This window comes from Anthonomus grandis, chromosome 5, assembly GCF_022605725.1.
Source record: "Anthonomus grandis grandis chromosome 5, icAntGran1.3, whole genome shotgun sequence".
Taxonomy (NCBI): domain Eukaryota; kingdom Metazoa; phylum Arthropoda; class Insecta; order Coleoptera; family Curculionidae; genus Anthonomus; species Anthonomus grandis.
Window position 1 is genome coordinate 34419268 of NC_065550.1, and position 23861 is coordinate 34443128.

General features: G+C 33.2%; 1 protein-coding gene and 1 long non-coding RNA gene across 3 annotated transcripts in view; one reads left to right on the forward strand and one right to left on the reverse strand.

Annotated features, from left to right (window-relative positions):
* Positions 1 to 437: 437 nt before the first annotated feature.
* LOC126736782 (uncharacterized) lies at positions 438 to 5951 on the forward strand. Its single transcript, XR_007660771.1, has 2 exons — positions 438 to 1193; positions 1436 to 5951. It is a non-coding gene; the product is annotated as an uncharacterized LOC126736782 (long non-coding RNA).
* A 191-nt stretch (positions 5952 to 6142) lies between these two features.
* The window catches only part of LOC126736526 (mucin-5AC), a 31940-nt gene continuing 14221 nt past the window's right edge, over positions 6143 to 23861 (reverse strand). Inside the window, exons 1-6 of one of the 2 annotated variants that reach the window (XM_050440915.1) lie at positions 22492 to 22638; positions 22303 to 22431; positions 13907 to 17231; positions 13572 to 13857; positions 12108 to 12396; positions 6143 to 6775 (exon numbers count right to left, since the gene is read on the reverse strand). In XM_050440915.1, coding sequence (XP_050296872.1) covers positions 6526 to 6775; positions 12108 to 12396; positions 13572 to 13857; positions 13907 to 17231; positions 22303 to 22412 — 4260 coding nt within the window. In that variant the 5' untranslated portion in view covers positions 22413 to 22431; positions 22492 to 22638 and the 3' untranslated portion in view covers positions 6143 to 6525. Of the gene's footprint in view, positions 6776 to 12107; positions 12397 to 13571; positions 13858 to 13906; positions 17232 to 22302; positions 22432 to 22491; positions 22639 to 23861 lie in introns of those variants that run through there. The other variant, XM_050440914.1, reaches the window with a different exon arrangement.

The following is a 23861-nucleotide window of genomic DNA, read 5'->3' on the forward strand; positions in this document are numbered from 1 at the left end:
AAGACATACATTTTCAACAGAGATTGTTCTTTTGTACAGGTTTGTTTATAAGCAATTTTTAAGCATATATACTGCCGTCCTAAGAAAGAAGGTAGTATTTGCACTTTTTATATTTTTACACGAGGGTGATTTTTTTAAAAATATAATTTTTTTTTGTACTATTTTAGTCACATTATTTAAAGTTATAAAATGAAATAGGTACTTAAGAAGTATATTTTTTTTAAATTATGTGGAATATGTTTAAAAACTTACAGTTAGGATAAGTCAGATGCGCCATTTCTTCTAGATAATTTTAGTTATAATTGCTAAGAAAAACAATCGTATCTGTCAAAATTTTTTATTAAGCCTTTAAAAATAACATAATTATTTTATTACAAAAAAAGTCAATCTAAAGTCGAAATTATACCCATTTGAACCCATTAATGACGTCATTTTTGTTTATCTTTGTTTAGCATATTCCAAACAGCGGCGACAACAAACTTTTGAAAAAAATTGGTGTCTGATGATTATTCATCTTTTATATACTAGGTTATGTGAAATATCCGTCACTGTCAATCAAAAATATTGGTTTGCCAACTTGTTCTTGAAAGTTATTTCGAAAAGTATTAGATAATGCCTAAAAAAAGATATAATAGGTATAATGAACAATCGCAGCTGATGATTTTAAATATATTGGCTTTTTTTCAACTGGAAAAGGTCCGAAACGGAATCGCACTTCAAATTGAAAATGTGATACAGCGAGCCGCAGATGCAACAAAATTGAGCACAACAACGATCGCAAATATAAAGAAGAATGGGATAAAATCAGATCAGGATTACGCAGCCCGTATATCTTCCAAGCAAAAGACAGCAAAAACCAAAATTACAACATAGAATTTGGGACACAATTTATTCTATGTACGCCAGAAAAGAATAATGTAACATTGGCAACAATAAGAGAAAAGTTCAGGGAAGAAATTGAATATTTTGAGTTTTCCATTGACTCCTTAAGAAGATGGATCAATAGTATAGGCTTGAAGTGGAAAAAATCAAATAACAGAAAATATTTGATGGACTTGCCAAATATTGTTCATAAAAGAATCAATTTTTTAAGGGAGTATATCAAAAATAGAAATGTAGGTCCGGAAGGTTTTACTCCAGTTTTTTTTGACGAGATGACACCAAGCACACGGATTCAAGGAAAAACAGTGAAGGTAAAAATTATCTGTTTTTTTTTTTAGATTTTTTTTTTGAATAAAAACTATTGCCCTTGTAAGGGCCCTCTAACTTCATAATTTCATATTTTCGTATAATTTCTCTCTAAGACAATATGAGGGAATTTAACTCCATACACTACTCGTATGTGCATGGAACATTACTTATTAATTATATTAAATTTATGTTCTGGAAGAATGATTTCTAAAAGAAGAGAATTGAATTATCTTTTATTTTTAAGGTCATCGTTATATCGTGGTCCACGCCAGAACCAAAGATGGCTTCATCAAGGGTCCAATTTAATATTCAAGAGTGGATTAAAGACGGGAGATTATCATGACAATATGAACAGGAAAAACTTCGAAAACTGGTTTAAAACTCAGCTGGTTCCAAATCTTTATCCCCCAAAGTCATTTATAATCATGGACAATGCAAGTTCCCATTCTAGTTTATTAGAAGAAATCCCGAGAAAATCTTGGACAAAGCAGAGACTGACCGAATGGTTGAAGAAAAAGAATATTGGGTTCTTAGAAAAAGCCATGAAAGATAAAATATGGAGTATTGCACGCAGAAACTGCCCTAGTGAAAAAAAGTACTTCCTTGATGAATATGTTAAACCTTTAGGACACAAAATTTTGCGACTGCCACCATATCATTGCCAGTTTAATGCAATTGAAATGGCATGGTCGGAATGTAAACGAAAATATGATCAATATATTTCCAATTTTAAGGGGTCACCTTCAGAAGTTCTGACTACATGGGAAAGGGTAATAAACGAAATTTCTATAGATCATTGGCAAAAATATGTTTTTCATACAGAAAAGGTAATTGAAAAGGCTTGGGAGGCAATACAAGTGTGTGATGCCTATGACATTCTGCCACTTGTGATTACGACTGACGAAGACGACGATGACGAAGACAATATCTCTGATTTCAGTTCTGACTCTGACAATACTGACGAAATTGATGAAGCTTTTTTTGTTCTAGCAAATTTTATTTTATGATCGTCGTTTAAGTATTCAATCATATCGTTGCAATTTCATTAACTTGGTAATGCAATATGGCGTGTTTTTTTTGAGTTTGTATGTTTTATTTTTTGGAATGGTATTTTCATTTTAATGTGTTAACATATTCCTTCAAGCAGCATTTTTTTTCATGAACAAGTAAATTAAATTGTCAGTATTTAATTTTTTCCCAGTGAGTTAAAATAATTTTATACCATTATTCACAATTTTTGTAAGCTCGGTTTTGTTACGTATACTGCTCGTGCCGAATTCTACTTTTTAAATATGTTGTAGATTTGGTTTTTGCGGTCTTTTGCTCGGAAAATATATGAGCAGCGTAATCCTGATCTGATTTTATCCCATTCTTCTTTATATTTGCGATCGTTGTTGTGCTCAATTTTGTTGCATCTGCGGCTCGCTCTATCACATTCTCAATTTGAAGTGCAATTCCGTTTCGGACTTGTTATTTATGTCCCATTATTTATGATTAATTATAATAATATTTGTTAGTTGTTAAGTTTGTTAATAATACAATAAATACTACAAGATTTTTTTAAATTTTTTGGGAATGAAAGTATATACAAAGTATATACACCTCTCTCCATTTTTCTCACCTGGATGACGTAACTACAAATGGGTATAATTTCGACTATAGAGCTACTTCTGTTTCAGCTTCTACGAGATTTTCCCAGAACGATTTTCTGGATTCAACCCTTGAATTTTAGTTCAAATGTTACTTTTTCTTTCTCTGGATATACCCCTCTCACAGATTTTTTCATTAGGGTGAGGTAAGGGCCCTGTTTCATATTTGGCTAATAGGTAATTCAAGGACTGAAAATCTTCTAAAAAAGATGTTTTATAATTCAAAGATCTTTTTCCTCTTTCGAACTGAACCAAAACCATATCTTGTAAATAGGGTTTGGGGTTAATTTTCTTTAGTTTATATTGGGAGGTTAAATCCGAAAAAGTATAAAAATTGTTTATATTCATTTCTTTGACAATTACCTTTTTTGAATTAGCTAAAGTAACACATTTGCTGAAATCTTTGAAACCATACACTTTTTTTTTATCTTTTTAAGGCTAATTCAACTTGATGATGAAAAGCATCACCAGACATAAAAGTGTGCCCAGGCTGAAAATATTTTAAATTCAAAGTTTTTAGGTTGATTTCGTTCGAATTAATTATATATGTTAAAAAAGAAAATAATCCCCAGTTTTTATTTTGGACCGCACAGTTGCCCAGCCATGTGGTCACATTTGGAGCATCTCTCACGGCTAATAAAAAATTATAAAAAGTTGAAATAATGTCATCTCTGGATCTTCCCGATACACCTTCATGCCAAATAAAGGCAAACGGTTTTTCCTAGGATTTCCCTATTGGCACAAATGTTTCTTTGAATGCAATAACTCTCGGCGTAAACATAATTTCTTTAAACATTTCGCATCTAGGAAGCAATATAACCTGTAACAGTAAAAAAAATAATTATTTAATTTTAAATTGAAAGGTACCTCCTAGAGATCAGCTAAAAAGTATAAACCGTCTTTCGCAGCACTATCCTGTTTATACTTCTCCCTTGCTTTCCGATATGCATCTTGATGTTTCTTGAATGATGTACATATTTCACAAGTTTGGCAGATATTTTCTTTTTCATGTTTGGTCGAGATACAATGTAATCTAAATGATTCACAGTCAAAACACTCCTCATGACCTAAATTTGAAAACGATATATTCATTTTGGCAACAACTTTTCTATACATTTCATAAGAAATTTTAGCATTAAGCTTCAATAAAAAATCTTGATGCATTGCCCTTATTGTAATATCGCTTGGCAAGTATCTTCGTAGTGGGGCGTGCTCCCGTCTGTAATGCGAAATTGTGGGTTGAAAGCTTTCAACATGTTGTTCAATCAATGTTTCATCAAATTTATTTTCTACCTCTATTATCTGGTTTTGGAGCAATAGATGTCCTTTCATTTATTAAAGTAACATTTCTAAGAACACGGTCATTTTTTAGTTCATATCCTAATGTTGGCAAAAAAAATTTTTTGCAAAATTTTTGATTGCAGCCATTCTCATCAGGTAAATTATACTAAACAGATCTATTTCTTCGGGATCCTTCAGCAGCTAAAATGATTGATCTTCTTTTAACACCAGTGGTGCTAGTTTTATGCAATATAAAGGCTCGCCTTTCTTTTTCGTCCCAAGTCCCAATATTCCTGATTCTGCCGTTGCATACCGATTTTTGTAATACATTTCTTTGTACACTTTTCACCACAGTTTTCTTTTACAGATGAATATTTTTGTTAAGTCTATTTTTTTTTCGTGTTGCAGGAGAAGTATCATACTTTCTCCTTTTCTTAATTGTACCTTTTTTGTATAAACAGCACCATCCAAATTTTTTGAAACTTCTTCAATCATAGTATCTAGCATTTTTTTAATTTCTTTTGGAGTGTCTCTTTCTTTTAAGATGGACAAAGGAAGGTCGTCTTCTTCTAAATCTAAGAATTCATTTATGTCATCTTCCGATGAACTACTGACTAAATCCGCGTCCTTTTCAAAGTCTGATACGACAAAGTCTCGGTCTTTATCAGAATCATCACAATCTTCCGAAAAATTAGCAAATGATTTCAACGAACTAGTTAGCTCATTTTTTTCCATGGTAGATTTTGTGGCAAGTTGCATGATTTTTTGAGTTCTGCTATTCATGCTAAAATGATGAAACAACGTATTAGAGGCTTAGACCCGAGACTAATTTTTCATACTTTTCAGTACTAAATTTAATACAATTATAAAATATACAAACAACAAAATACACAGTGAAATTAGCACAACAAATTAAAACAAGTTCTAGTTAGTAGTAGCAAGTTTTTAGATTTGAAACACTTTTTACCATAAATAAACAAAAAACTACTTATCTTTATCTATTTATCGTCAATATTTCTCGAAGAATAAGACTGCTTTATTATCAAACAAGGCACACAAATTTAGGTTATATTGTTTGCACATTCGCGAGCTTACGGCGAAATTGTAATATACGACAATTTTTGTTAGTATCTGCCATATACGAACTTAATAAGGACACTAATTTTTTTTTGTTTTACTAGTCCTAAAAGGAACAGACGTATATGTGCGAATATGACAGTTTTTCTTAGCATTAGCTAGATCCGACAAGATTCACTAGGAACCGTGGAAACTTGTTGCAGTTATGACAAATTTCATAAGGAAATTTTAGCCATTAATTTGCAATATACGACTATTGTTTCTAGTGCAATAGGTAGAAAATTTTATATCAATCCTAAATATTGTATAAACCTAATTTTGATAAAATTGTCAGATAGAACGACCTTCTTTCTTAGGACGGCAGTATAACTGCCGTAATTCAAATATACCTATATAAAATAAATGAAGTAAAGCTGAAAAGCTGATCCGAAGGAAATAGTTATTTCAAAGTAGAAATTGGAATAGCATCTAAAGTTGTTCTGACATCAAAGAATTTGTGAGTAATTTTTACTAAATTCTTAATGAAATTTTGTCAGAATGTGCACCAATGTTAAACCAAGTTGAAATAGGAGATATTAACTTATTAAAAGCATTAAAAAAGGGAAAAGGCTTTTGCCGTACAAGTATAATGTAAGTTAATAAATTATATTCTCCAGGTGGATTTGTAAGTGTTTTTTTTTGTTTAAACGTACGATATATTTTAATATTTGAATATAGTGTGATGTATGGACAAATAAATATATTTTTAATTAATATGGGGTTTTTATTTCAAAAAATGAAGGTTATAAACCAGTGCAACCAATCTGCTCAAAATTTTTTATTTCTTATTTATTTATATTTTTAGACTTCTCATTCATTTTTGTATTCTTACCAGCTGGCCCAGAGGCCATAATATTTGATCATAAATTTAATCATAGTCCTTTGATAAAAAAAAAACATGTAGCTACTTTTTTTTAGGAATTTATTAAAAATAAATTACACTTATTCCACATAATACTGAAATCATTAAAAAATTTTGATTTAACATTAATTTCTATCATTTGTACAAAATCACATGTGTAATCAATCTTCTCAACCAATTAACCTCGAAAGCTGTTAGCATCACTTTTGGCTAAGGTTATCCCCTTATTAACAATAATAATTAATTTAAAACTTACTTAACTTAATTTATTAACTAAAGAAACTTCCTGGAACCTGATCAGTCCGTCTGATCTCCCCCCCAACGAAAAAAAAACAGCATTTTTCCCTTACTACAACTATAAATTAAGTACGCATATATATATGTTACAGTCTTATTTTAAATAAAAAAAATATATCATAAGTCCATTCAGGGCAACAGACGGGGATTAAACCGGCCCATGTGCAAAATCAACCCGGTGGGATTATGGCGGACAAAGTACAAAAAGGGCCGGTCGAACCGTAGTCGGGGCACCTCGGGTATCCTCGCCTGTCGGGGCCTAAGGGACAAAGGCAAATCGAGTAACGTCGGGTCGTGCAAAGGGTCGTGGAACGCCCTTTGGTAGTCCCGCGGTTCTTCCGATTGGTCGGAACTGGGGAATCTTAACCTGCGCGAGGACCTGAAATACGAAATTAAATATATGAAGTTTTTTAACGGGAAAGTCAAAATAAAAACACGAATTAAGCGTAAAAAAAGGATATACTAATACAGGTGTAACCTCACATCTTTCGGGACACATCTTTTCAAAAGTCATAACCCGAGCGTATTTGGCGGTGAGATTTTATCACAGAATAGCCCCGAATTCGGGGTGGAAGGCTTACGAGAGCAAAAAATGTGGAAACGGAAATACGTAAGGTTAAATTTGCAACAAAAGCGTGATATAATTAAATTGGTGGATTTAGGGAAAAGTGTTAGATCAGTTGCCAGTAAATTTAGTATTGGAAAATCGACAGTTTCAGACATATGTGAAATTATGCAGCTGAAGATTAAAATTTAGAAAAAAAGCAAGCCGGCAAAGGAAAAAGCATTGTACACTTGGTTTGTGCAGGAAAGGGCTAAAGGTAAGTTGTGCATTCTATCGAAGATATGTCAGTCTATCTGTTAAATTTTTATTTAGAAACTTATTATTTTTCTTTGTTAATTTAGTTTATTTTGAGTTATTAGTGATCTAAAAAATTAATAAAATAATTTTTTTTTACTTGTTCATGGACATTTGACAAGTTTGCTGATTTTGTCTTTAAGGCAAGCAGTAGATGTTTGCAAAAATTTAAAGAAAGATTTGTTATAAGGCTTTGTTATTTGTTATAGTAAACTATTACAGGGGAAATTCTTTCAAGCAATGCTGACGCTGTGGAGTCGTTTAAGCCTTTGTAAATTTAATAATTAACATGATTAAATTTACAATGCAAACGAAAGTGGACTATTTTGGTGGGTATTGCCAGTTAAAACTCTAGCGTTCATCAAATCATAAGTTATTACAGTTGCTTGACGTTGGAAAATCAGCAGAACCAAGAGCTTTTAGTAATTCTTTTATTCTTGTATCTTATATAGACCTATCTTTTTTTTCTCAAATTGACGAGATATGTAGCAAACTACCTAGGCTGTATTTTTCAATGTTTACTTGCCTTAAAAGGCATTTAGGAATGAAGGGTCTACTGAGTGTGTACTATGGAATAGTGTACCCTCTCTTGACTTCACATGTTACTGTTTGGGGTAATAGATCAGAGGCACAGAGGGTATTTGTATTCCAGAAAAGATTTATGAGACTGATTTTTGGTTTGAAATATAATATTTTAACAATGCCCGAAATTTATATATTTAAAATATTGTTGTACACATTTAAAAATCAAGAACATTTGTCCAAAGTAAGTGATTTTAATAAATATAATGTTACATTGTTTATTTTAAAAAGACCCCCTTTTATGAAGGAATTAGCTTATTTAATCAACTGCCTGCTTCCTTAAAACGAATAGTTAACTTCAATATATTTAAAAATAGACTAAAACAGCTTATTATAAGTTCTGTCGTCTATGGTATCAAGGAATTTAGCAACATGCTGAAAGTCACTCCTGCCTAGTCAGTGTCTGTACTTTGTTTGTTGGTACTTTTGTGATTATTATAGTTTCTAAAATTTATATGTGTGTAATTAGGTTTTTTTTTATAATAGTTTTACTCTTTTAAATAAGTTAGTTAGGATTATCATAGGATTATTTCTTTCTCCTGACTTGTCTTATTCGTAGACACTGGTGGCCAAAAGTAGATTGACAACTACTTATTTTTCAAATTTGTTTATATCACGGTTTAGGAAATGATAAATTAGGTGGAACAGTACCTGATTAAAAAACAACGGAGCCTATTTGTAATGTTTAATTATATTTAAACTATTTATTCGTAATACCCAATTTTATAAAAAAAAAACAATTTTCAAGTGGCAAAAATTAAATTGACAAATTCAAAGCTTACTAAAATAAAAATAAGTATAGAAAATTTAAAGGGTTTTATTCAAAAATGCGTTGCATAGCCTCTATTTCTTCTCACTTCCACCAACCTTTTGGGCACTGACCTAATTAAATTGTCAATATAAGACGCGTCAATGGATATCCAGCATGCCTTCAAAGCTTCAAAAAGTTCTTGTTTATTTTTGAAATTTTTACATCGGATGTGACGATCAATGTAATCCCAAATGTTCTCGATCGGATTTAGGTCCGGTGACTGTGACGACCATTTGATAACATTAATTTTTTCTTGGGTCAACCATTGCTTAACGACCTTGGATGCGTGTTTCGGATCGTTATTATGTTGAAAGTAGTGGTTGAGTGGCATAACTTCATTAGCGTAAGGTACCATAACATCCTGCAGTATGTCTTTATACATGAAACGATCCATCGTGCCTTCTATCCCATAGCCCAAAAAATACCCCCACACCATCACCGAACCACCTTCATGCTTGACTGTGGACACCGTATATTAATTTGGGATCATACCTTTGGTTTACAGGACGCCTAACATATCTTTTGCCATCCGAATTAATCAAATTGAACTTTGGTTCATCACTAAAAATAACCTTTTTTCATTCGGAGACTGTCCAGTGACTATGTTCTCGAGCAAAGCTCAATCGCGCCCGTACGTTTTTTTTAAACTTAGCAGTGATTTCTTTGCAGGGCGTCTTGTTTTTAAATCACTATATTGAAGTCTCCTGCTAATGGTACGACAACTAACTGAACCCACACCTTCTTCTTCCAAATACAGCTTGATTTCTTTTGAAGTTGCGAATGGGTCAAGTTTTGCTTTTTTCAAAATTAATTCGTCAACACGACTAGTGGTCTTCTTTGGTCGGTCAGTTTTTTTTAGAGGAACAACACTTCCACGGAGGTTAAAGTTTTTTATTATTTGACTTACTGTTGCCCTCAAAAGAGAAAATTTTCGAGCAATATCCGCCTGCTTCATCGACGATTACCCTTTTCGGTAATCGTCGATTATTCGCATCTTAATATCGATCGATAAAGTTATAACACGTGGCATTGTGAATATTTTTCAAAACTAATAGTAAGGAAAGTCAAATCAACAGAAACCAACGCATAAAACTCAGAGACTGAATAATTAAACGGTTTTTTATAGCCATAAAAATGGAATTTGTCAATCTACCTTTGGCCACCAGTGTGTGCAGTATCAAATGACCAAATAAATCAGTAATCAGTATAAAGGGCAAAAAAGATTGGATAACAAAAGACTTCTTTCGTGAATGGTTCAAAGAAATTAGAAGAATTATATTTACCTCCAAAAGCTCTGATGGTATTAGATATTGCCCCAGGCCATCTAGTAGACCTTAAAAGTGATGACAGTCAAATCTGTGTTATGTATAATAATCCTAATACAAGTTCTAAATACAACAATCCTAAATACAATATAAAGAATCCTAATACAGCCTATATGGATCAACATTATATCCAAGCCATAAAACGTATATAATATTAAAAGTATAAACGTAATATGTAAGTCAAAACCTTATAAAAAAATCACGGAAAACATTATGTTGTTCCCTGAAGAATTGGCTACAGAAGAACAAGATGATGAATCAATTTTTTTTTTTGGCACTTTGCTTTAAAAACACCTACAAAATGAATTAAATGACATAAAATTGCTTAGTCGACAAATATTAGAAATACATATTATAGTATTTGCTTTATTTAGTTCGTGGATTACAGGAAGTGACTCTGAAATTGACATTTGAATAAGAGATCAGGATATTGTGAATACGTTGAAGACGATTCTTCTAGTAATGATGACGACCTTTAAATTATGACGAAAAATTAAACATCAATATGCCGTAAACTCCTTCAAAAATATTGCTGTAAAAAAAGATTTTGATTCAAAAAAACAAACTTCTTTTTTAAGGCAGTTCTGGAGTGACATATGTATTTTTAAAATAAACGGTTTTAAAAGAGAACGGTAAAAAGAAGTCGAGATTCAATTACGAGAGTATCGCGCATTTACTCAAATTCAAACACGATTTATTTGAATGTCCTTTGAATATGAACCAAAGCGTTAGCCTGTATCCGTAAATACATGGTTGACTCATATGTTCAACTCTGGTACAACTTAAAAAATATAAATGACAGAAAATTGTATATGAATAATTATATATACAAAGAATATATAACTTTTGATAAATAAATAATTTGTTCATGTGTATAAATATTTTGTTGATAAATATTTCCAAACTTTCGTGTTCTGTATATTAAGCAATAAGTCCCATATATATATACAATAAAAATAAACCAGTATTTATACTACAAAATACCATATGGCATATGATAAAGATAAAAAGATTATAAATAGATAATAATGTTTCTAAGAAAGAGGTATGTATAATACTACTATACATATGCTACTATGGTATAATACTGCATGTACAAATCTCACGTCCCCATATATGTCTTACTCGTTGAACTTATACTAGTCGTTTAATGAATTCACTTATTTAAAAAAAAACATCTGGAGAGAACATCACTAAGAAATGTCCAAGTTTTCCAATTTAAATGTAAAAATATGTGATACCTGAAGAAATTGCGTGGTGGTGCGAGGCGCCTGGCCACTCACAAGACGGTTTTAGTACAATTTTTTTGAACAGTACAAAGCTCTAATCAAATTATGTACTATTTAGATTTTTATTGAAATTGTACTAAAAACGGACAGAAATTTCCAAGAGTTTTGAGTGAAATGCAAATTGCAGTTTTAAGTGCAAAAATTTAACGTGCAGTTTTATGCAAATGGATTTGTATAGGAGTTGGAGAATAAATTGCAAATTTCATAATACAATTAATTAAATTTCTTCTATTTTCCTCGTGTTCTCAAAAATATCTTAACATTTCTTTTAAACTTAGCTACAATTCTTTTTGAATAGTATAAAAAGTTTTATTAAGTGTTTGTACTATTTATCATCCAGGTTTATATTAAAATTGTATTATTAACGTTTTATGCGTGATCAGAGAAATCGTCACCAATTGTTTCAATTTAAATACAAAAATTGTGATAATTATAAGGGAAATACGTGGTGGTGCGAGACCTCTGTCCCTTGCACAAATCCATATTTTACAAATAGCGTGTGATTACTTTCAAATGAAACCATACCAATAATGCCATTATTTCCAAAACTCTTAAGATTTTAGAATTATTTAATAACAATTTTTCAGAAATTTAAATTCATTCAAAAGTCTTTTCTTTTAAAGGTATTTAGCCCTCGTTACTGCCCTGGTTTGGTTCAGGTCTATTGGGAAAACAGTTATCCCTGGCCTCCCATTGAAGTAAACCTTGCAATTTGCCATTTGTCCACTTTTCCAGACAAAAATACCGCTTTCTCTTGGCGTAGAATATCGAAATTTTGCATCATTACAAGTTCTATTTTATTTTTCTGTCTTTATCCTTTACGTTGTATTTAATCTCCCACTTACCTGGCTCTCATGGTGGTGGCGGGATAAACCTCAGAATGATGCGCATCGTCACCCTTAACATCTCCGCAAGTGGTGAATTTGTTGATTTGCAACACGTCGGCCAAATGGAGCTCGTTCGCCACCCCGTTTAACCCCCTGAGATCGGCACTATCCGGGTTAAAAAGCTCGTGTAGGCCCATCCGTTGCAGGGTGGTGGTGGCATTAATAACCGAACGATGGGAGAATCTGGGAATTTGGACTTCTAGGCCTGGCCGTGGGATTAACGAGCGAAGTAATCTAGACCAAGCACCTAGAAAGGAAATATATTCAGTTATTATTGGCATATTTAGTTGGGTACTGTACAAGAATCTAAATATTGTGAAAACTCATGTAAGGATTTTCTTGGTCTTATTGTAATTGGAAAGCCGATAAAATTCGTTAGCAAAAACGGTCTTATAAGTTTTCCTGCAAATTTAACCGTTTTGATGTTATTGGGTCGTTTTTCCGTTTGATGTTATTAATTTTAGTTTCATTTGAAAGCCCATGAGTTTGTTTATCAAAAAGGTCCTTACAAGTTTCACTGAAAATTTAACCTTTTTGCATTTATTGGGGCGTTTTTCCATGAATTGAAAAAATCATGATCTTGTCAAAGGCTTTACAAAAATCCAAATATTGTCAAAACTTATAAAAGGATTTTATCGGTGTTGGTTTCATTTGAAAGCTAATGAATTTCTTTACCAAAATGGTTTTTAGAAGTTTCCTTGAAAAGTTAATAATTTGGGATTTATTGGGTCGTTTTCTATATGGATTGAAAAAATCTTGACATTGTCAAAGGCTTTACAAAAATCCAAATATTGTAAAAACTCATGAAAAGATTCTATTAATATTAGTTTCATTTAAAAGCTGATGAATTTCTTCACCGAAAAGGTTCTTACAAGTTTTCTTGAAAACTTAACCGTTTAATAATTATTGGGTCGTTTTTCTGTTAATTGAAATAATCTTGATATTGTCAAAGGCTTTACAAAAGTCCAAATATTGTCAAAACTTATAAAAGGATTTAATTCATTATAGTATCATTTGAAATCTGATGGGTTTCTTTACCAAAAAGATTTTACAAGTATTCTCGTAAGTACAACCGTTTCGCAATTATTAAATAGTTTTTCAGTGGACTGAGAAAATCTTAGTATTGCAAAGTGCGTTCCAAATTTTTAAATTTAGTGACTCTTGGACTTTGGCTGACAAAATTGTCTCTAACTCAGAGAGTTTTGGACCTACAAAAATCATTAATAAGTCAAATTATAGGATACGAAATGACCTTTCTTCCACCAAGCTTCTTTTAACAATATTCTAATTATATCATGACAGTATTCTCAAGTGAACAATTACAACAACAAATATCCCAACCAGAACTCTCCTAAATACTTAAATCCCACGTCTTCACCATCAACTCTACCTCCAAAAACCCTACCAACAAAAACTCCTTACCTTTTTTAAAAGAACTTTCCACAAGCCTCTTTTCCAAGCGGATCAACCCATCCCCGGAACTGGAAATCCCTTGTTGCCCCGGCACCACAAAGATGGTGCTAACAGTTTGATCCTTATGGCCAACAGCTACAGCGGTAGCATCCAGACTCGGCTCGTAGCCAGCCAAAAATCCAGTTTTATACACGACCGCTGGAATCGGCACCAGGCGGCGCTGCTTTATCGAGGGATACACGATAAAGTGCATCTCGCCATCCCTGCCTTCCCTCGAAGTTTCCGAGCAGTCAGTCTGGAAAACAACCCACGTAATGTATTGACCCACAAGAACCGTCGCTTACCTCAAAAATGTTAATGGCAACTCCGCTCAGTGGCGCCCTGGCCACCACCAAAGAATCCTTAATAAATTGCTGGTACTTCCCCCCGGAGTACTTCTTCACCAGCAGGTTCGATCTTCGTCTGATCACATCTCCGATCTCCCTATAGCTCACCTCCTCCACGTACCCGTCGTAGAAAGCCTTCACGCGATTCTTATAAAAATCCAACAGTTTCCCTTTGCTTCTATCACTAAACAACTCACGGATCATCACGGTGGTGGCCACCCCACTCTTGGGCTCAGCCACGATTGACTCACTTACACCCTTAAACGTCAAATGGGGATTAAAAGTGACCATATCGTCCAACTTTAAGATCTCGTTCATTTCCTCCGACGTGGCCCCTTTCGCCCCCAAGAACACCATGGCCAGCATAGAAGTGGCAGCAAAAGGTGACACAAAAATACTTCTGGCCGAACTCAAACCGGTCGTGACCGTTTTCCAGAACCCGAACGCCAACTCGTTACACAACTGGATGAATTGGTGAACGTCCACGTCCAGGGTGGAAGTGGTGTCTTCCAAACCGAATCCTTGCATGGGTTTCGGCACCAGGTCCACTGGGGCAGCGGGTTTTTCAACTGGATATTGTTGAGTCGATGGAGGTGGGTTTTGTTGGGGAGCCACAGTCGAAACCAGAGTCCAAGCATGATCTTGCTGGGTGGAGTTAGTAGTCGTCTTGTTCGCCACCAGTTTTCCATTTTCCGTAACGATTGTTCCGTTGGGGTTTACATTGATCACTATGGAGGGCCTAGGGCCGTTTTTGATGGTTTCCGCTTTAGTGGTGCTCTGAATGATCAAGTTCTCCTCGGTATCGGTTGAAGGCAGAAGTGTTTCAGTAGTAGCAGTGGTTGTTTCCTCTTGAACAGTTGTGAGCTCTTCTTGGGTAGTAACCTCGGTAGCACTCTCTGTAGTGGAATTCAAAACCACTTCCACTGTTTCAGTTTTTTCTGGCAGCGGCTCCGTCGGAGTAATGTTCTGGTCTGTGGCAGTAAACTGTTTTAACTCCTCTGCTAAAACTTCTTGTTCCAAAGTTAAGTCAGCTTTAGCAGGCTTACTGACCAAAGTGGCATTAATTAAATTTGTTGCAGCAGTACTGGGCTCCCTCCTAATCACATAGTAAACTGTAGCAGACTCCGTGGTAGTAGGCACCACAGTCGTTTCAGTATTTAAATAGTTTTCATCCATATCCACTTGACTAGAAGTGGTTTCATCATTTAAAGTAGTAGAAATTAAGTCAATGTCAGTGTTGCTTGTGGTAATATCAGCTTCTAGCGGTTCGCTTTCTTTGCCCAAAGGTGGTTGCTCGGTGGTCAAGTTTACGATTGCCTGTACGTCCCCCACAGCCTGTGAGAGCAATTGCTCGATGCTCTGTATCAAAGTGATGTCGGTGGTGGGTGAATAAGAGTCCCGCTCGCTTTCTGTAGTAGTTGTCAAAGCTTCACCGGTAAAGTTCTGCTTAGCGAGCTCAGTATTAATTTCGTAAATGTTCGTGGTGAGGAGCAGCTGATCCAAAAGCTCGGAGGCGGACAGTTTCTGGTTCTCGCTCAAAGAATTCAGGATTGGAGGCAAAGTAGTTACTCTATCAGTCACAGTAGTTCTTCTGATTTTCTCAGTGGTCACTCCCTGGGACAAAACTTCTTTAAATATGCTAAACAGTTGAGAATCTTCGGCAGTCGGAACCCACGTGGACGGCTTAGAAGTGGTGGCTTCGGAAAGTACCACACTAGAGGTGCCTAGGTGAGGAGAAACGCTTATCTTTGATACCGCAGATCCTGATAGGGTCGAAGATGGAACTGACGGTGCCAGGGAAGAAGTTTCACTTGTGAATACTGTAGAAGGAGAAGAAAAACTTGACGTAGCAGGTCTTTTAGTGGGAGCAGAAGTAGTTGATACAAGTGAAGAAGTGAAGCTTGAAGAACCTGACGTGGCAGGTCTTCTACTTGGTCCAAAAGTAGTTGATAGTGATGCTTCAGATGAGGCAGTGAAGCTTGAACTTAAAGTAGCAGGTCTTTTACTGGGCCTAACAGTAGTTGTTGATGCTTCAGGTGAAGAAGTGAAACTTGCAGTTGAAGTGGTGGGTCCTTGACTTGGCCGAGAAGTAGTTATTGAAGAAGTGAAGCTGGAACTAGCAGGTCTTTTGCTTGGCCTAGACGTCATTATTTGCGTAAAACCTGTTGCTTCGGGAGTCGTTACTAATCCAGGAGACTTGGTGAGTCCCATCAGGGTGAAAAGAGGCTCCTTACTGGACATTTGCTCCTGATATCCAGATATTGTGCTTTGGCTTGAATGAGTCGTCATAATTTCTTCTGTAGGTGCTGGAACGCCCAAAGTAACCACTCCCGATGGCTTCTTAGTCACTTTCAACGTGCTGCTCTGCTCACTAGACTCGGGGAAGCCTAATATGTTTGTCACCGGTTTCGACTCGACTATTTTATCATCAGTCTTAGTGGGGAATCCAAATATATTGGATCCAGCTAGTGTGCTTGGTCTAGGCAAACTAGTTGTCCTCCTATAGTCACTTAAATGGTCAGGATCCATATGGGGAGGCAATCCGAATATATTCGGTTTTGCTGTTGCCTTCGATGTGGTGCTATCTCTAATAAATGGAGGAGGAGTCGAATGAACTATCGGGGGTCTCGTGGGCGTTTCAGTCGTTGTAGTTTTTTCGTAATTGTTTGAACCACTGTTGGATATAATTTCCACGTCCAACGAAGGTTTTGGCGCCGCCGATGTTAATGAAGTGCTGCTGTAATAAATCGGAGTCACCATCAAAGGTTTTTTGGTAGTAGTCGCCGGTTCTACTAGGAATGTGTCAGGGGTGACAGCCACCACCGGTTTCTCCGGCTTAATGTCCTCTCCGGAGTTACCGAAAACCGCCGGTAGAATCATGCTCCAAGAGTCGCTCACGTCCGGTGTATCGAATATCGGTTTGGCTATTGGGTCTTTTAAGATTTCCATTTCTTCCTTGAGGACGTTTTGGACGTTGTTCACCACGTCACTGACCCGTTTCTCCGGTAGAAACCCTTGGGAGGTGAACGAGTCCAGGTCGAAATCTTCGTTGTCTCCGGTGGCGATGATACTTTTGATCTCCTCTAAGGACATCAGACGTTTCACTAGATCGCCGTTATCGTCAAAAGTGTAGAACTCGTAACGATCGGGGTTTAGTAGGTCGATGGGACTAGCGAGTTCCGAAGGGTTGGACGGTTTCGATTGGGGTTTTCCTACCGCGTCTGTGAAGATCGTGTTTTTTTTGTTTCCGGTGTCCATGATCACTGAGACCGATGTCACCACACTGAAAAAAAAGATTTAAATTTAATTATAGTGACAGAATTGCACCAAAAAGTCTAATATAATAAAAATACATCTCATTGTGACCCGTTAATCCAGTGGAATTAAATAACGGATTAAATATTTATGTAATTACATGAAAAATATAGTCGTTATTATATCATCAAAACTGTTTCTAGGTTATAAATTAACCAGTTTCCCATGCCTAACGAGGCTAAATTACCTGCTTAATTAAAGACAAAGTATTAGAGAGAAAAAAGAGGAATCAGATTATTATTATTATTAGAAAAAATGCGATGCGGTTTTTGTGATTTTCTTGTTGTTATTTATTTTTACTGTTATCGGATCGTGGAATTAACCGTTTCTTGGGAACATTTCTTTTGTGTCATCTGCGTGCGGTGCTTATTATTATTTTCTGGTTCTTACCTCTGGTGCATGTCATACCAAGACATATAGGTAATTATTCTGTTTTACTTGAGGAGATTCTACGACCCGTGACCAATTAAATTCTTCTTAAATACACGACGTGTATTAATATGGAAATTGTTTTTTCTTTTATTAACATTACAAACCTACTTTCGAGTTTTAGGAAACTTAGTGGAATTTCTTCATATTTTAGGTTATTCCTTGGCCTTGGATGTTTGGATGTTTAGACACTACTTTTGCCCATATGGTCAAACATTATGGCACTACTTGCTACGATAGTTTTTAATGGGGAATTAAGTAATATATGGCCTTTGTCGTCACAGAAGCATAATGCACTATTTTTTTGTAATATGTATGCCCTTAAAAGCCTTAAAAATTAATACATTTTGAGAAAATTACTCCAAAATACTTAAAAAATCCAAAGGAAAAATGTCCATAGTTTTAATTTTTTTTCTAGAAAACTAATGGATGCAGAAAAAAATTGTTTGAACAAAAGTTGTTTGGAATGTCAATACGCATCAAAAGCAGTAAAAAAATAATTTTTAGATCTAACTGTTTTTAGAAAATTGGAAAAAAACCTCTAAATAGTTTTTTCTAATTTTCTCGAAAATCAATGGGAATATTGAAATTTTCTTTTGGCATTGAATTTCTATTCAAAAATAGAACAAATCATATAGAATAACATTTAGCCGTAAATCGTTAAGTAAAAGAGTTATGGAAGATTTTTAAAAAGTTGGAACATTTTTAGGAAAAATTGGAAAAAATTTTTTTTTTAAAGAATATATTTTTTTCTTAAAAATCGATAAATCCTCCAAAAAATTTCAAAAAAGTCTTAAAAAACTTTTTTGAAAAATTTACTAGAAAAAAATAATACTTAATTTTCCCAAAAAGGTCTTCCTCAAAAGACTCAAAGGGAAAATCTTTATAACTTTGGTTTTTATTTTTTTTCTGGAAAACTAATGGATGGAGAGAAAAATTCATTAAATAAAAGTTTTTTGAAATGTTAATGTGCATCAGCTGCAATAAAAAATAAATTTTACTTTCAACAGTTTTCCAGAAAATTGAGAAAAACCTCTTAATAGTTTTTCCAAATTTTCTCAAAAACTAATGGAAATATTGAAAACTTTCTTTCAGCATTCGATTTCTATTTAAAAATACAACAAATCATATAGAATACCATTTAGTCGTAAATTTCAAAATAAAAAAGTTATGACAGATTTTTCAAAAATTGGAAAATTTTTGGATGAAAACTTCAAAATTTAATTTTTTTGAAAAAATTAATTTTTTTTTTTGAAATCGATAAATTGGTCAAAAAGCTTCAAAAAAGTCTTATAAAACATTTTTGAAAAATTTACCAGAAAAAAATTATACTCAATTTTCCCAAAAAGGTCTTCCTCAAAAAACTCGAAGGGAAAATCTTCATAACTTTGGTTTTTATTTTTTTTCTGGAAAACTAATGGATGGAGAGAAAAATTCATTGAACAAAGGTTGTTTGAAATGTTAATGCGCATCAGCTGCAATAAAAAAATAAATTTTACTTTCAACAGTTCTCCGGAAAATTGAGAAAAACCTCTTAATAGTTTTTCCTAATTTTCTCAAAAACTAATAGAAATATTGAAAATTTTGTTTCAGCATTCGATTCCTATTTAAAAATACAACAAATCCTATAGAATACCATATAGTCGTAAATTTCAAAATAAAAAAGTTATGGAAGATTAAATTAAAAATTGGAAAATTTTTGGATAAAAACTTAAAAATTTAATTTTTTCAAAAAAAAATAAAAATTTTTTTTGGTATCGATGAATCGTTCAAAAAGCTTCAAAAAAGTCTTATAAAACATTTTTGAAAAATTTACCAGAAAAAAATTATACTCAATTTTCCCAAAAAGGTCTTCCTCAAAAAACTCGAAGGGAAAAATCTTCATAACTTTGGTTTTTATTTTTTTTCTGGAAAACTAATGGATGGAGAGAAAAATTCATTGAACAAAGGTTGTTTGAAATGTTAATGCGCATCAGCTGCAATAAAAAAATAAATTTTACTTTCAACAGTTTTCCGGAAAATTGAGAAAAACCTCTAAATAGTTTTTCCGAATTTTCTCAAAAACTAATAGAAATATTGAAAATTTTCTTTTAGCATTCGATTTCTATTCAAAAATGCAACAAATCATATAAAATACGATTTAGTCGTAAATTTAAAAATAAAAAAGTTATAACAGATTTTTCAAAAGTTGGAAAATTTTTGGATGAATGACTTCAAAATTAAATTTTTTTTAAAAAATTAATTTTTTTTTTGAAATCGATAAATTGGTCAAAAAGCTTCGAGAAAGTCTTATAGAACTTTTTTAAAAAATGTCCCGAAAAAATGTTATATCAAAATCCCCAAAAGAAATCTTTCTCAAAAAAACGTAAAGGAAAATGTCCATAAATTCAGTTTTTATTTTTTTTCTGAAAAACAAATAGACGGAAAAAAAAATTATAAGAACAAAAGTTTTTTAGAATGCCAATGCGCATCGGATGCAATAAAAAAAGAATTTTTAGGCTAAACGGTTTTCTAGAAAATTAAGAAAAACTTCTAAAAAGTTTTTCCTAATTTTCTCAAAAACTAATGGGAATATTAAAGATTTTTGTTTAGCATTGGTTTTCTATTTAAAAACACAATAAATCATATAGAATAAGAATTAGTCGTAAATCTTAAGATAAAAAAGTTATAGGAGATTTTTAAAAAATTTGAAAACTTTTGGAAGAAAAATTAAAATAAATTTTTGTGAAAAATTGAAAAAATTTTTTATATCGATAAATCGCTTAAAAAACTTTAAAAAAGTCTTATAAAATATTTTTGGAAAATGTACTTGGAAAAAGTTATACTTAATTTACCTAAAAAAGTCTTGCCTCAAAAAATCCCATAGGAAAATGTTTATAATTTTGGTTTTTATTATTTTTTTCTGGAAGACTATTCGTTGGAGAAAAAAATTATTTGAACAAAAGTTGTTTGGAATGTCAATGTCTAACAGATGCACTAGGAAAATAATTTTTAGGTCCAACAGTTTTCCAGAAATTTGAGAAAAACTTTTTGAGAAAGAGATTGAAAATTGATTTTTGAGAAATTGGAAAATTTTTAGCTAAAATATTGGAAAAAAAAATTTTTTTGTAAATTGATAAATCCTCCAAAAATCTTATAAAACTCTTTTAAAAAATGTACCTGGAAAAAGTTACACCCGCTTTTCCCACAAAGCTTTCCTCAAATAAATCAAAAAATTTACCATGGGGAAGATGTTCATAAATTTGGTTTTTATTTTTTTTTTCTCAAAAACTATTGGACGGATAAAAAACTGCTAAAATAAAAGTTGTTTAGTATGTCAACGTGCAACAGAAAAATAATGAATAAGTCCAATAGTTTTCCAGAAATTTGAGAAAAACCTATGAACAGTTTTTCCTAATTTCTTTGGTAAAAAAATTTTTACCATTGGTTTCCTATTAAAAAATACAACTGCCTGTAAAAAATTAGATATTACTGAAAATTGACAGAATTGAAAGTCTCCTAGAAACTGTGATTTGGCACCCTTGCTTTGATTACATGTCAACTGCCTTGAGTAATAACAGCTCCGAAATCTTCAACTGCCTAGAATAAATACATAATTTAAGAAATGTTAAAAGCAGTGGCAACACTGCTGCATTTTGAACACGTTAGAATACTTGTTCGGCCAATAACCGCGTTGCCACGTTTACAAAAAAAACCCCGAATAAATTAAAACAAAATAAATTCCAATACGTTTACGTCAAGTTAGCAATTGATTGAAGAATAGCACGAGGTACCGTAAAAATCGATGCGTGGGCAAATAAAAAGCCCAAAACAGTACGCTATGTGATTCGACATACAAGTCCATAGTAACTGTAAACTGTTTAATATTTCGTTTAGTTACTCTAGCATTATAAGACAACAATCACCTGTTCTTTGGTAAATCTATGACCCACTTATATCGGCGTGTAAATAAATTGGTACCTAAAAGGTGTTTGCGGATAGATTTTTATCCGGTTTTGATGGAAATAATACGGCCGGCGGCCCTCTCTTATAGAACTCCGCTCGAATTCACTTTTTGTGATTTATTTGCGTAATAGAGTGGATCTTATTCGGGCCAAACCGTTCTTTAACACCGTTGCAATTACATTGAGAAATATCTGGTCTATTTAAACAATTATTATTATTACGGATGCGAATGGGTTCAATTAATTAACCTAAGGGTAGCGTAGAAGTATACTTTCACCAGTGGTTTAACCAGACAAGTTTAAAAAATAAAAAGGTTAATTTATTGAGGAGTACTATAATAGCTTGAATCCCTATGCAATGAATTATAATATAAAAGTGGATTAATTGAAGTGATTTTCGCGTATACTTGCCCAAAATGTTATTTTGAAACGAGTTTTGTACTGCAGTTTTGGCGCCCAACAGTGTGGAACAAATTATAGATTAAATTAAAAAAAATAATAATACAGGAAAGGGATGAATTCATAAAAGAGTACTAATGTAGGTCCCTATACGGATAGTTTTTTTTTTATAAAACTGGATTAACTGGGTGGAGTGAAGTGGATTTTTTGGCGCCCAACAGTGTGGAATTTTCGTATCAAAAAATTTTTGTCGGATATTTTACATACCTGGATCCGAGGATTTTCCTGGAAGTATCGCTTTCAGTGTCATTTCCTTCGTCACCTGCCTGGCATATGGTCAATAATATGCCAAGTAGGATCAAGTGTATTAGGCGCATGCCCGCTCTAGTTCCTTATCTGTAATAAAAAAAAATTAAATATTAAAATTTTCTCTCTTTTATTAATACGGTATGAGACCGAATGGATTTTCAGTTCCGAGCGGATAAGCAAATACGATCTTGTAATTTACATCTTTGGTCAACCGAAGCGAGAATTTCTTCGTCGATATACCGTTGTTTAACGAGCATTAAAAAAATTTAATAACAAACACAGTTAACGTAAAACTTCAACTATCGATAACCTTAAAATTCGAATGGAATAGCATCGTTGACAGATGACAGTGATATTGACGTACAGATTCAATAATCATACCAAACTGTCATCAGCGTTGACAGTTGACATTTTGGATAAGTACAAGTGACAATGACTTTTGGCGTAAAAACTTAATTAATTTTCTTAAATCGTCAAGAATGTCAATGCAGAACTTTATATAATCAGACAATTTAGAGAAATCACATTTCTGATAGATGACAGTGACATTGACAGTTAAAGTAAAGATGCAATAAGTAATAATTGACAGAAATGACATTGTTGACAAACAACAGTGACAGTTGATATAAAACTTCAATTATCAATAACGTCAAAATTCGATGTAGCGTCAAACGAAAAATATATAATGTGAAGAATTTGAAAAAAAAAAAATTCCATTGTCTATACGTCAAATACTATACTATACGTTAAATGACATTGATATTCATCACTCGTCATTCGTCATTAGACATTTGAACTTATATAATGTCAGTGGCAAAATATTAAAAAGTTAGGTTAAGATTATTCAACTGTCTACGCGTCAAAAACCTTTCCACTAAAGTAGTGACAGCTGACATTTCAAATTATTTGACAGATGACTGGTAAACTTGTTTCTTCTTTCTTCCCAGGAATTTATCATTAATTTCTTACAGGCAGTTGAAGCCTCTAATATTCTTGAAGTCTTTCTCAAGTTTTCCTTCACAGGAATTTATCATTTCTTTATTACAGGCAGTTGAAGTCACATAAAGAAGTAGTAGAAGTCTAATGACAGTGACATTGACAGCTGAAGTAACGATTCAATAATGGTCAGCGTTGACAGGAATGACATCGTTGCCAAATAACAGTGACATTATAGTCATTAAGTTCCAGGCTGTTGACAGTTGACATTTTTGACAAGTAACAGTGAAAATGACATTTGATGTAAAAATTTAATTGCTCTCAATGAGGAACAGAACTAACTTGTCGAAGCAGAATTTTAATCAGCGCTAAGACAATTCAGATGACAGTGACAGTGATAGTTAAATGACATTGTCATTCGTCAGTCATTTGACATTTGAATTTGTGTCAATGGAAAAATTTTAAAAAGTTAGGTTAAAGTTATTCAAAATTTAATAACAAACACAGTTAACGTAAAATTTTAACTATCAATGACCTTAAAATTCTGGATTTCCTTCGATTATTTACTGGAATAGCATCGT